General features: G+C 42.0%; 1 protein-coding gene across 2 annotated transcripts in view; it reads left to right on the top strand.

The window, feature by feature from the left end:
- The first annotated feature begins 3,992 nt into the window (after positions 1-3,992).
- PACC1 (proton activated chloride channel 1) overlaps positions 3,993-13,309 on the top strand; it is a 120,205-nt gene continuing 110,888 nt past the window's right edge. For both annotated transcript variants that reach the window (XM_077485742.1, XM_077485741.1), the window contains exon 1: positions 3,993-4,097. In XM_077485742.1, coding sequence (XP_077341868.1) covers positions 4,062-4,097 — 36 coding nt within the window. In that variant the 5' untranslated portion in view covers positions 3,993-4,061. The remainder of the gene's footprint in view (positions 4,098-13,309) is intronic.

Raw genomic sequence — 13,309 nt, 5'->3', positions numbered from 1 at the left:
CACTGAAAAGGTACTAGAGAGGCGGGCAGCTATAATCTTGGGATTTTTAAAAAACACAGATTTTAACATACTGTCCCTGGTTTAATTGAGGCTGACAACCCTGATGGGGCCCCTTAGTGGCATGGGGCCCTCGGGCAGTGCCCGAATGGTCAGTCCGTCCCTGGTCCTACCTTTCTTCAGTGTACACCACTCAGTGAAGCTGCATGGGCTGATTATATCGGACTCAAAGGGGTTGTAAAGGTTCACATTTTTTTCACCTTCCTATGCATTAAGGTGAAAAATCATCCGACAATACCAGCCCCCCCCCCCCCCCATTTTACTTACCTGAGCCCGTTCACCTGCTGCGCTCGCCCCGATGTCCTCTTCGCCGCTCAGCCTGGCCGTTGATTGGCTAGAGTGGATGGATTGAAAGCAGCGCAGCCATTGGCTTGCGCTGCTGTCAATCACATCCAATGACGCTGTGCACCAGGGTGGGGCCTAGTGATACAGTGAGAGGCTATAGCCGCTGGCCATATCACGGAAGCGAGCCTGCAAGAACTAACCACCCTGCGAGAGAGCTCGCATGAAGGTGGTTCAGTTCTTGCAGGGAGGAGCTGAGACAGCCGCCGAGGGACCCCAGAAGACCAGGTTCGGGGCCACTCTGTGCAAAACAAGCTGCACAGTGGAGGTAAGTATAACAAGTTTGTTATTTAAAAAATAAATAAAAATTGTCTTTACAACCCCTTCAAGGCAATTTTTCTATTTCTGGTGTCACTATGGTTGGTGTCACCCCATGTGGTAAAACATGGTATCACTCCCCCCCCCCCCAGTAGAGTACCTTACAGGTTTAGGAGATACTCATTTTACCTACAGGTAATCCTTATTATAGGCTTACCTGTAGGTAAAAATATGCAAGTGTGGTATACAACTGCTTTAAGGGCCGGTTCACACTATTGCGATGCCAGACATCGCATGTGATGCACACCGCATTGCTGTGCAAAACACATGCAATTTCTGTGCGATGCAAATTCAGCCATCACTTGTATGACTGAATTTGCATCGTATTTGGACCAAACTTGTGCAGGACCCTTTTTTTGTCCCCACCAGAATCGGATTGTGTGATCCGATTTTGCAAATTATGCTGCATTTTGCAAACTGATTGCGGCGTATCGTTAACTTAAAGTGGTGTTCCCATTCAAAAAAAAAAATGTTAAAGTCAGCAGCTACAAATACTGCAGCTGCTGACTTTTAATAATCGGACACTTTCATGTCCCAGGGTCCAGTGATGCGGGCGATCAAAGCCCCGCTCGCGCCGTGATTGGCCACGCAATCATCTGGGACCTGTTACGTGTCCCAGGTGACTGACAGGAGGGAGGGGGCAGAGCTGAGCCCTTCCTGCGCCAAGGGGAATTGATGTCAAAAGCCCAGGCACTGAAGAAGGCAGACTACGAGGGACCCCCTAGCAACAACCATTTAGAGGTGAGTAAAAACATTTTTTTTTTCCAAATGTTTATTTTTTATTTTTTTTAGGCACACTCATGAATTATTTTTTTTGGGGTGGAACACCACTTTAACATACACTTCGCAATCAGTTCACATGAGCAGGTTGCGAGTTAGATGTGGTGTGTGTTTGCAGCAAATTTGCACCACATCTAGGGTGAACCAGCCCTACGGTGATAAACCTTATGGTTTTACAACCACTTTAATTGTAAACTGATGACTTGCAAAGGCTTTTTAGGGTTTCCCTAAGGAGAATTTTGGGTACTATTGTTTTTTTGTGATTCCACGGTCAGTTTTGACATAGCATGTTCGGTATCTATTTACTCAACGCAACCCCATCTTTTATATTTTATCAAATACATTGGTTATAATATTATGTTTGTTTACACTAAAGTTTATTTTTGTGTTTTCTCTTTTTTTAAGCGATTAGCGACCGCCCCAGATTTACTGTGGCAGGGCGGCCGCTCTGTGCCAGATATCATACCTAGTAAGTGATCTGCCACTTCTGGGTCTGGGGTGCAAACTGAAAAATTCTGAAAAACACTGAAAAAATCCCATCGATTGCAGCCTCGCTGTGCCATGAAATGCAGCCACTGTGCCCATAAAAATGCAGCCACTGTGTCCACCATAGGCAGCCATTGTTCCCATCATATGCAACCTCTGTGCCCACCATATGCAGCCTCTGTGCCCATCATATGCAGCCATTGTGCCCATCATGTACAGCTTCTGTGCCCACCATAAGCAGCTTTTGTGCCAATCATATGCAGCTTTTGTGCCCACCATATGCAGCTTCTGTGCCCATAATATGCAGTCACTGTGACACCCTCCCCCCTGCTCGCCCACCATCAGACCGGCATTTACCCCCATCCGGTTGACAGCAGTGAGTTGTGGGATTGGCAGGCGACGGCATCTGCATCTTCCATGGTTCCCCTGCGTCTCCTCCTCCATTCCGCAGGGAGCGGGCACGCACACCGGCAGTACTACTCCCTTTGCAGGAGTAGGTCCAGCACTTACCAAGTTGTTGGGTCCTCCTGTGTCTCAGTGCGGGCAGCAGCGGCGATGGAGGAGTCCGATCCTCCAGCTTCCTCCCCTATCCCTGGCAATAGAATGCTCGGTGCTTTGGCCAATTGTGGAAACAAGTCTCACTGACCTGCCTCCTGATTGGTGGGAAGGCACTGTGGCATAAAAATAGCGAAAATTCATTTGCTTAGGCCACACACAACAGGGTGGGATCAGGGCCCACTCTGTGCACTCCAAGCCCACCCTTTTTTGAAGCCTATTAGAGCTACAAGCTCTAATCAGGTGCTTCAAATAAAAACACCCCCTCGTACGCTGTCATAGGAGTCCATGCGTCCTGAAGGGGGCCGGGTGCATGGATAGGGAGGTGGCGGCAGGGATTGGGGGGGCGGCGCCGTTCACCCACAATGCACGGGCCGCCCCTGCTGCCTATGTAAACAAGGCAGACCACCCTTCTGTGAGAGGGCAATGTGCTGATCCTGTGTTCCTGCTAAGCAGAAACACAGATTTTTACATTTCCACAGGCTAGTAATTACTCCCAGGGAACACATTTAACCCTTTGATCGCTCCTGATGTTAACCCCTTCCCAGCCAGTGTCATTAGTACAGTGACAGTGCATATTTTTTAGCAAAAAGTGTCCGATTTGTCCACTGTAATATCGCAATCCCGCTTTAAGTCACTTATCACCACTTATACTAGTAATAAATAAATAAATACAAATATCCCATAGTCTGTAGGCACTATAGCTTTTGTGCAAACCAATCAATGTACATACACGTATTGGGATTTTTTGTTTACCAAAAATATGTAGAAGAATACATATTGGTCTAAATTGATGAAGAAATTCGATTTTTTAAATTTTTTATGGGATATGTACTATAGCAGAAACTAAAAAAATATTGTTATTTTTTTTCCAAAATGTTCGGTGTTTTTTGTTTATAGCGCAAAACATAAAAACCAAAGTACTGATCAAATACCACCGAAAGAAAGCTCTATTTGTGGAAAAAAAGGACATCAATTTTATTTGGGTACAGCGTTGCACGACTGCGCAATTGTCAGTTAAAGTAACGCAGTGCCTTATCGCAAAAAATTGCCTGGTCATTAAGGGGGTAAATCTTCCAGGGCTGAAGTGGTTAATGTTGTGTTTCTTAAAACATTGCGATAGTTTGACATAAATAAATGGAACCTACCACTATTTTATTCTCCAGGGTGTCTGTTCCAAGAAATTATAATGTTTGGGGGAGGGGGGGGGGGGGGTATATGTAATCTTCAGGACTAAAGTAATAACTTTAAACATTTGTAAGAAAAAAAAAAAAAAAAGTCTCCATCCAAAAACAAAAAGGTGTTTGTTCCTGTCAACATCCTTTATTATTACTCCATCCTCAGCCTCCCTCCATCTCCTCCTCCCATCTCCAGCAAAGTTGCAGAAAACTTCAGGGACTTCATTTCCCAGCATGCTGTGCTCCGGGTCGGCTGTGTTGGGTCAGCTGCGCACGCATCCCCAGTGCAGACAGCCCGGAGCGGAGCAGCATCCTCTGAACAGCCCTGATCCGCCGCCCGGTGCCATGATCAGGGCGGAACTCTCCAGATCCTACCAAGAGGTAATAGAAGAGGGGGATGGGGATGACACGTGGGGGAGGAGAGACAGCCAATAATACTCTGTGTGTGTCTGAATCAATTATTCAGAGGATGGGATGCGAGGAGTCACGTGACATTGTCAGATCTCTGAGTTCAGCCGAGTACAAGAAACATTGGATCTCTAATATAGAAACATTGGATCTCTAATATAGAAACATTGTATCTCTAATATGGAAATATTGTATCTCTAATATGGAAACATTGTATCTTTATTATAGAAACATTGTATCTCCAATATAGAAACATTGTATCTTTATTATAGAAACATTGTATCTCTAATATAGAAACATTGTATCTTTATTATGTATATAAGGGCTCCTGCGCTATATGTAAAAAAGGTTAAACAAGTCTATTCTAGTAGGTGCAGCAAACACTTTATGAGTTGACTCTCATTAATGTACAAACTAAAAGAAAAGAGGGGATGTGTTGCGCTTCCTATATTAAAGACCAATATTGGGCTATCTCAAACAAATATTTCAATACTAACATGGAAACAGCAAAAAGTGCAATCGTGCTAAAGCAAACAAAAAACTAGTGGATAAAAGTGCATCTGTGCATAGTATATATAAAATGTGTACATAACATTAGATATATAAAAGTATTACGTAAATCATATAAGTGGCACCGGCAATGGTGCTGTGATAAAAAACTACAAGTGCATATATCCAAAGATCAATGTAAGTGAAATACACGCAGCAAACCAATAAATAAAAACAGCAGCAGCAAAAAATAAAAGTAGAAAAAATAGCAGCAAAAACGATTAAATCTGATCAAAGTCACCCATACATATTCCAATCGTGAAACATGTGGTGAAATAACACCATCAAATAGTGAAGTGCAAAATGTGCCAAACCAACTCTCTTCCGTACAGGTGATTTTCTGTGTAAATGCTAGCACATGTATACTCAAGGGATAGACAAAGGGGAATCCACCATAGTGTAGTATGTTAAAAAAATTTCAGCTTTATTAGACAGAAAATAAAACTACTCACAAGGTTGATAAATGGCAGAGGGCACAGCATACAACAGACCAGCGAATGATTCGTTCGCATGTAAACGCCACTTCCGGTCTCCTACGCGTTACGTCATGAATTGACTTCAACTGGGACAACTTGACTTCAACTCCCAGTTTCTGTCTAATAAAGCTGATTTTTTTTTAACATACTACACTATGGTGGATTCCCCTTTGTCTATCCCTTGAGTATACATGTGCTAGTACTCACGGAGGAATCGGATGATATATGGTGACGATAGAGAAATGTGAAGTCCCCTCTCCATCCATCTCCTGGTGTTCCTTGTAAAAGGTTATTTCTTCGCTGTATACCTTACAGCAGTAAGGTAATTACCTAGTATGATCAGCATTTACACAGAAAATCACCTGTACGGAAGAGAGTTGGTTTGGCACATTTTGCACTTCACTATTTGATGGTGTTATTTCACCACATGTTTCACGATTGGAATATGTATGGGTCACTTTGATCAGATTTAATCGTTTTTGCTGCTATTTTTTCTACTTTTATTTTTTGCTGCTGCTGTTTTTATTTATTGGTTTGCTGCGTGTATTTCACTTACATTGATCTTTGGATATATCCACTTGTAGTTTTTTATCACAGCACCATTGCCGGTGCCACTTATATGATTTACGTAATACTTTTATATATCTAATGTTATGTACACATTTTATATATACTATGCACAGATGCACTTTTATCCACTAGTTTTTTGTTTGCTTTAGCACGATTGCACTTTTTGCTGTTTCCATGTTAGTATTGTATCTTTATTATAGAAACATTGTATCTCTAATATGGAAACATTGTATCTCCAATATAGAAACATTGTATCTCTAATATGGAAACATTGTATCTCTAATATAGAAACATTGTATCTCTAATATAGAAACATTGTATCTCTAATATAGAAACATTGTATCTCTAATATAGAAACATTGTATCTCTAATATAGAAACATTGTATCTCTAATATGGAAACATTGTATCTCTAATTATAGATAATATAGAAACATTGAATCTCTAATATAGAAACATTGTATCTTTATTATAGAAACATTGTATCTCTAATATGGAAACATTGTATCTCCAATATAGAAACATTGTATCTTTATTATAGAAACATTGTATCTCTAATATAGAAACATTGTATCTTTATTATAGAAACATTGTATCTCTAATATAGAAACATTGTATCTTTATTATAGAAACATTGTATCTCCAATATAGAAACATTGTATCTTTATTATAGAAACATTGTATCTCTAATATGGAAACATTGGGGGTTATTTATGAAAGGCATATCCACTTTGCACTGCAAGTGCTCTTGGAAGTGCAGTCGCTGTAAATCTAAGGGGTAGATCTAAAATGAGGGGAAGCTCTGCTGATTTTATCATCCAATCATGTGCAAGCTAAAATGCTGTTTTTTTATTTTCCTTGCATGTCCCCCTCAGATCTACAGTGACTTTAGTTCCAAGTGCACTTTCAATGCAAACAATGTAAATAACCCCGATTGCATCTCTAATATAGAAACATGGTGGGTTATTTACTAAAGGAAAATCCACTTTGCACTGAAAGTGCACTTGGAAGTAAAGTCGCTGTAGATCTGAGGGGGACATGCAAGGGAAATAAAAAACAGCATTTTAGCTTGCACATGATTGGATGATAAAATCAGCAGAGCTTCCCCTCATTTCAGATATACCCCTTAGATTTACAGCGACTGCACTTCCAAGAGCACTTGCAGTGCAAAGTGGATTTGCCTTTCATAAATAACCCCCAATGTTTCCATATTAGAGATACAATGTTTCTATAATAAAGATACCCCTTGGATTTAGAGTGACTGCACTTGCAGTGCAAAGTGGATTTTCCTTTCGTAAATAACCCCCAATGCATCCTTAATATAGAAACATTGGGGGTTATTTACGAAAGGAAAATCCACTTTGCACTGCAAGTGCACTTGGAAGTGCAGTCTCTGTAAATCTGAGGGTTAGATCTGAAATGAGTGGAAGCTCGGATGATAAAATCAGCAAATCATGTGTAAGCTAAAATCCTGTTTTTTATTTTCCTTGCATGTCCCCCTCGTATCTACAGCGACTTTACTTCCAAGTGCACTTTCAGTGGATTTTCCTTTAGTAAATGACCCCCATTGCATCTTTATTATAGAAACATTGTATCGCTAATATAGAAACATTGGAGTTTATTTACTAAAACCAGAGAAGGCAAATTAGTCACAATTCTGCAGAGAAACAAATCAGCTTCTAACCTCAGTTTGTTTAATAAGCTTAAACCTGGAAGCTGATTGGTTTCTCTGCAGAATTGTAACTCATTTTTCCCTCTCTAGCTTAAGGCCTCTTTCACACTGACGTCCCGTTCAGGCCCGCCTGTCAGTTTTTCAGGCGGACCTGAACGGGTGCTCCATAGACCTCTATGGAGCGTCGGATGTCAGTGGTGACACGTCCGCTGACATCCGACCCGCTCCGATCCGAAAAAGTGTAACGGAGGAAAAAGCTATTTTTCCATCCGTCTGCGGATCGGATCGGGTGACGACGGGCACTGCGGTCCGTCGTCATCCGATCTCCCATAGGGGAGAGCGGCGCTGTGACAGGTCTGTCCCTGCGCAGTGTGCAGAGACGGACCTGTCATCTCCCTGCTCAGCGGGGATCGGCAGAGTGATCCCCGCTGAGCAAACGGATATCCACGGGGCGGATCAGAACTGATCCGCCCCGTGTGAAAGGACCCTTAGTAAATAAACCCCATTGCATCCCTAATATAGAAACATTGTATCGTTTTTTGTTTTTTTAAAGAATTTATCTCTAATATAGAAACATTGTATTTCTGGATCATGTTGGTTTGATAAATATGAAATTATTATTATTATTATTTTTTTTTTTTATTTGTCTGGATTCACACTTCTGGATTTTGATTTATTTTGAAATCAGTGAAAACTCATCAATAAAAAACATGGATGCAGGCATTAAGACATGTCAACATCACTGTGCATTATAATGCACATTAACATTCCATGCAAAGTGTTTTGCAACATGCATCATCGCACTTAAAGCGGTTCTTCACCCTAAAGGGGAAGTTCCGCTAGTATTATCCCTCCCCCCCTCCGGTGCCACAATCGGCACCTTTCGGGGGGGAGGGGGGTGCAGTTACCTGGATAATCCAGGTAACTGCACCCACTTCCGGCCAGACCGCCGCATGGCTCCGCCCACCGCCGCATGGCTCCGCCCCCCCCCGTTGTGTTCTGGGAAACACACAGTTCCCAGAGACACAGCGGGGAACCAGCGCAGCGCGACTCGCGCATGCGCAGTAGGGAACCGGGCAGTGAAGCCCTCTTGCTTCACTTCCCGATTCCCTGACAGAGGATGGCGGCGGTGGCTGCAGCGAGACATCGCTGGAACCTGGGACAGGTAAGTGTGATATTATTAAAAGTCAGCAGCTGCAATATTAGTAGCTGCTGGCTTTTAATATTTTTTTTTTTTGTGCAGCTCCTCTTTAACCACTTGACCCCCAGGCCTTTTTTGGCACTTTTTGCTTACATGTAACAATTAGGGTCCTTTCACACGGGGCGGATCAGTGATGATCCGCCCCATGGACATCCGCTTGCTTAATGGGGATCGCTCCGCCGATCTCCGCTGAGCAGGCAGAGGACAGGTCCGTCTCTGCACACTGCGCATGGACTGACCTGTCACAGCGCCGCTCTCCCCTATGGGAGATCAGGTGACTACGGACCGTAGAGTCTGTCGTGATCCGATCCGATAACAGATGGAAAAGTAGGTTTTTCCTCCATCACACTTTTTTGGATCGGAGCGGGTCGGATGTCAGCGGACGTGTCACTGCTGACACCCGGTGCTCCATAGACCTCTATGGAGTGTCCATTCAGGTCCTCCTAAAAAACTGACAGGCGGACCTGAACGGATCGGCCGTGTGAAAGAGGCCTTACTTGGAACCCCCAAACATTATATATTTGGGCAGAGGCCCTAGAAAATTGGTGGCTTTTGCTATTTTTTTTATGCCACACGGTGTTTGTGCAGAGGTTTTTCAAACCCAATTTCTGGGAAAAAAAATATACTTTTTTAAAATGTATTCTGCAAAAAAAAAAATGCAATAAAACCACAATACGTAACCCATTTTTTTTTTTGTAAAATATAAAAGATGATGTGACGCCAAGTACATAAATACCAAACATGTCACACTTTAAAATTGCGCATGCCCATGCCAAGGCAACAAACAATGTCAATTTTTACTATCCATAGGCAACAATTTAAAAGCCTTTACAGGTTACCACTTTAGATTTACACAGGAGATCTGGTGCAAGAATTACTGTCCATGATCTGACGTTTGTGGTGATACCTCACATGTGTGGGACGATCGCTTTTTGCATGCGTGTGTGACTTTGCGCGCTAGCACAGGGGGACATGGGCACTTTAAAGCAGTTATGCACCGCTGGACTTTTTTTTTCTTACTTGCAAAGTAATGTCATAATGTGCTAGTATGCATCGCATACTAGCACATTATGTGAAACTTACCTGAAAATTAAGCATTTCAGTGATACGGTGTGATTGCTGGAGGCCGCTTTCATTTTCAGCCGTCTTGCTTCTGGGATTGCGGACTCTGGCTCTGTGACTGTCCGGAACCATGATGACGTCACTCCCGCACATGCGCATGGGAGCCACCGTTCAAGGCACAGGGCTCAGAAGGAATGGCACGGTGGCCGTTCCTTCAGAGAGTATGCTCCAGTGATGTCACTGGCTGCATGTAATGTAAATATCTCCTAAATGGTGCACGTTGAGGAGATATTTACACTACCTATAGGTAAACCTTATTATAGGTTTACCTATAGGTAATATTTAGTGATGGAAGTTTACTTCCTCTTAAATTATTATTTTGTTGCTTTAATGAAAATAAAAAGTAATTTAAACATTCATGTGACAGGTACTCTTTATGGAGAGATCTGGGGTCTATGAGAGCACCAAATCCCTCCTCTTCCCTTGAAAACATTCAAAACACCAAGATATCCTAGCTTTGTATGGGTCACTGATTAGTCTGCGCCCTGCGGAAATGCCAGCTGGTAGCTCAGGTCTGCTCTTTTAAGAGCTATAGCAGGCGTGCACGTGCCCGCTGCATAGCAGTGGCAGCCGATGTGCGTGGGTACGATGGCCACCCGCGATCGCTCCACAGAGAGCCAGAACAGGGATCTATCATTGTAAACAAACAGATCCCCGTTCTGATGGGAGTAGAGAGTGATCGTCTCTTCCTAGTGATCAGGAACAGTATTCCCGAAAAAAAATCACTGATTACTGCCATTACTAGTAAAAAAAAAAAAAAAAATAATAATAAAAATGCCATAAATCTATCCCTTATTTTGTAGACACGATAACTTTTGCGCAAACCAATCAATATACACTTATTGCGATTTTTCTTTTTTTACCAAAAATATATAGAAGAATACATATTGGCCTAAATTGATGAAGAAATTATGTTTTTTTTTTTCATTTCTTTTTTTTGGATATTTATTATAGCAAAAATAAAAAAAATATTTAAAAAATTATAAATATAAATAAATATATAATTTTCCAAATTGTTGGCCTTTATTGTTTATAGTGCAAAAAATAAAAACCGCAGAGGTGATCAAATACCACCAAAAGAAAGCTCTATTTGTGGGGAAAAAAAGGACATAAAATTTGTTTAGGTACAACGTCATATGACCGCGCAATTGTCAGTTAAAGCAACACAGTGCTGTATCGCAAAAAATGGACTAGTCATTAAGAGGGAAAATCTTTCCGGTCCTTAAAGTGGGGTACCCCCTAAAAAAAAAAAAATTAAAAGTCAGCAGCTACAAATACTGCAGCTGCTGGCTTTTAATAATCGGACACTTACCTGCCCCAGGGTCCAGCGATGCGGGGGAACGAAGCCCCCCCCTCGCTCCCCGCTCCGCTCGCGGCGCCGTCATGCATACTGTGGGCACCCGGCTGTGGCTTCACAGCCAGGCACCCACTGCGCATGCGCGAGCGGCGCAGGGCGCCGTGATACGCCGTACATTCACCTGGGACACATGACAGGTCCCAGGTGAATGTGCGGCGCGAGGGGAAGTGATGTCACCAGCCCGGGCAATGAAGAAGGCAGACTACGAGGGACCCCCTAGCAACCGGTATTTAGAGGTGAGTAAAAAAATTTTTTTTTGCCAATTATTTTTTTTTTGATTTTTTTAAAGAATTTTAAGTAGTTTTATTTTTTTGGTGGCAACACCACTTTAAGTGGTTAATATGGATTCCAATGGCCTTAGTTTACACCAGTGGAGTGCTTTCCAGTTCAGTCTACAAAAGTAGAACATGCTGCATTTTTTTCTGTATGGAATGTGGCAAAACGCACATGTCCTCAACTGAGATAAAGATTAAAAAAAGGGGGAAAGTGCACTGGAACGCATCAAAAACATACATGCAGAAACGCATCTGGATTGCAGAAATTGTGATGTCGGCCAGTCCTGAGGCTTTTCCAATGACGCATTATGTGTGCGCATTATCATCTACACCCGATTTTAACCTTTTGCTGTTTTTTTGCACACACGTTTAAAAAAACTATTTTAGGCCTGAAGATTACATAAAACCCCCAAACATATATATATATTTTTTTTTCTGAAAGCAGACACCCATTGGCAGTTCCAATTGTTTGATGTCACATTATAAGCACATTCAGGGTTTAGGAAATGCAAAAAATCTGTACAAATTACATTAAAGTTTTATATTAAGGTCACATAAATGCAATGGATTACCCAATTTGTTTGGTAAAATATAAAAGAAAAGGTTGCACTAGGCTCAATTTATGCATGTTGCTTTTGAGCGTTTCTGCAGTGCGTTCTGCAATTTTTACAAAGATTTTGCCGCCTTTTGCGTTTTTTTTTTTTTTTTTATTTGTTGTTGGGCAGATTTAAAAAAGCAAATCGCTCCAAAAAAGCGGAAGAACGCACTACGTGCTTTTCTGCAGCTTCTCAGTGAAGTCTATTGAACCAAAAAATGCAAAAAAGTACAGTTTTGCATTTAAAAAAGTCAATGACCCTTTCCAAAAACGCAGAGGCACAAAATGCATTGATGTAAACGTGTTTCATAGGGAACAATGTTAAAGAAAATGTCCTGCATTTCTGCAAAAAGCATGAAAAAACATGTCAAATAGTGAAACAGAGAAAAAAATCAGTATCCTATATTTTCCATAGGTAATGCTTTTAATGCCCCTACAGATCATCAGTTAATCAGAAATAACGGGCCTAGAATTATTGATCTCACTCCGGCATGTGACAATACGTAACGTGTGTAGCATAATCAATATTTTAATGCGTAGAGCCCCCCCCCCCAACACTTGCATTGTATGTAGGGGAGATTTTATGTTTTGGGTGTAACAAATTTTTTACACTTTTCTTTTTTTTTAATCTAGGGGACAAAAAGTCCCTCATGTGATTCATTGGTGACAGGTTCTCTTTATTGAGATATCAGGGGTCTTCCAGACCCTCAATGATTTTACAAGAGAATGGGGACAAACACAACACACTTCTCTTTACCCGCTTGCCATCCAGCTGCCGCAGTTATACTGCATTAGGTTGGCTTGGCTGCGAGAATCGCTGTAGCTCTACGTTGGTCCCTTTTAACAGCTATAGCAGGTGCTTGGCCAGCGGCCGCGATGTCTTCTGGCCACCCACATTCGCTCCTGAGAGAGACAGAATGGGGATCTGTCAATGTAAACAGACAGATCCCCATTCTGACAGGGGAGTAGAGAGATTGTCTGTTAATAGTGATCAAGAACAGCGATCTCTCTACTCCCAGGCAGCCCATCCCCCCCCCCCCCCCACAGTTAGAAACACCTCCCTAGGGAACAATTAACCCCTTGATTGCCCCCTAGTGTTAACCCCTTCCCTGCCTGTGACATTTATACAGTAATCAGTGCCTATTTTTACCTCTGATCACTATATAAATGTCACTGGTCCCAAAAAAGTGTCCGATCTGTCCGCCACAATGTCGCAGTCTAGCTAAAAATCGCTGATCACAGCCATTACTAGTAAAAAATAAAAAATTATAATAAAAATGTCATAAATATATCCCCTAGTTTGTAGACGCTATAACTTTTGCGCAATTCAATCAATATACGCATATTGCAATTTTTTTTTGTACCAATA

This window comes from Lithobates pipiens, unplaced genomic scaffold, assembly GCF_037356315.1.
Source record: "Lithobates pipiens isolate NorthernLeopardFrog02 unplaced genomic scaffold, aLitPip1_a1.2 Scaffold_18, whole genome shotgun sequence".
Classification (NCBI taxonomy): domain Eukaryota; kingdom Metazoa; phylum Chordata; class Amphibia; order Anura; family Ranidae; genus Lithobates; species Lithobates pipiens.
The sequence above is the reverse complement of the archived record's forward strand: the minus strand, read 5'-3'. Positions and strand labels throughout refer to the sequence as shown.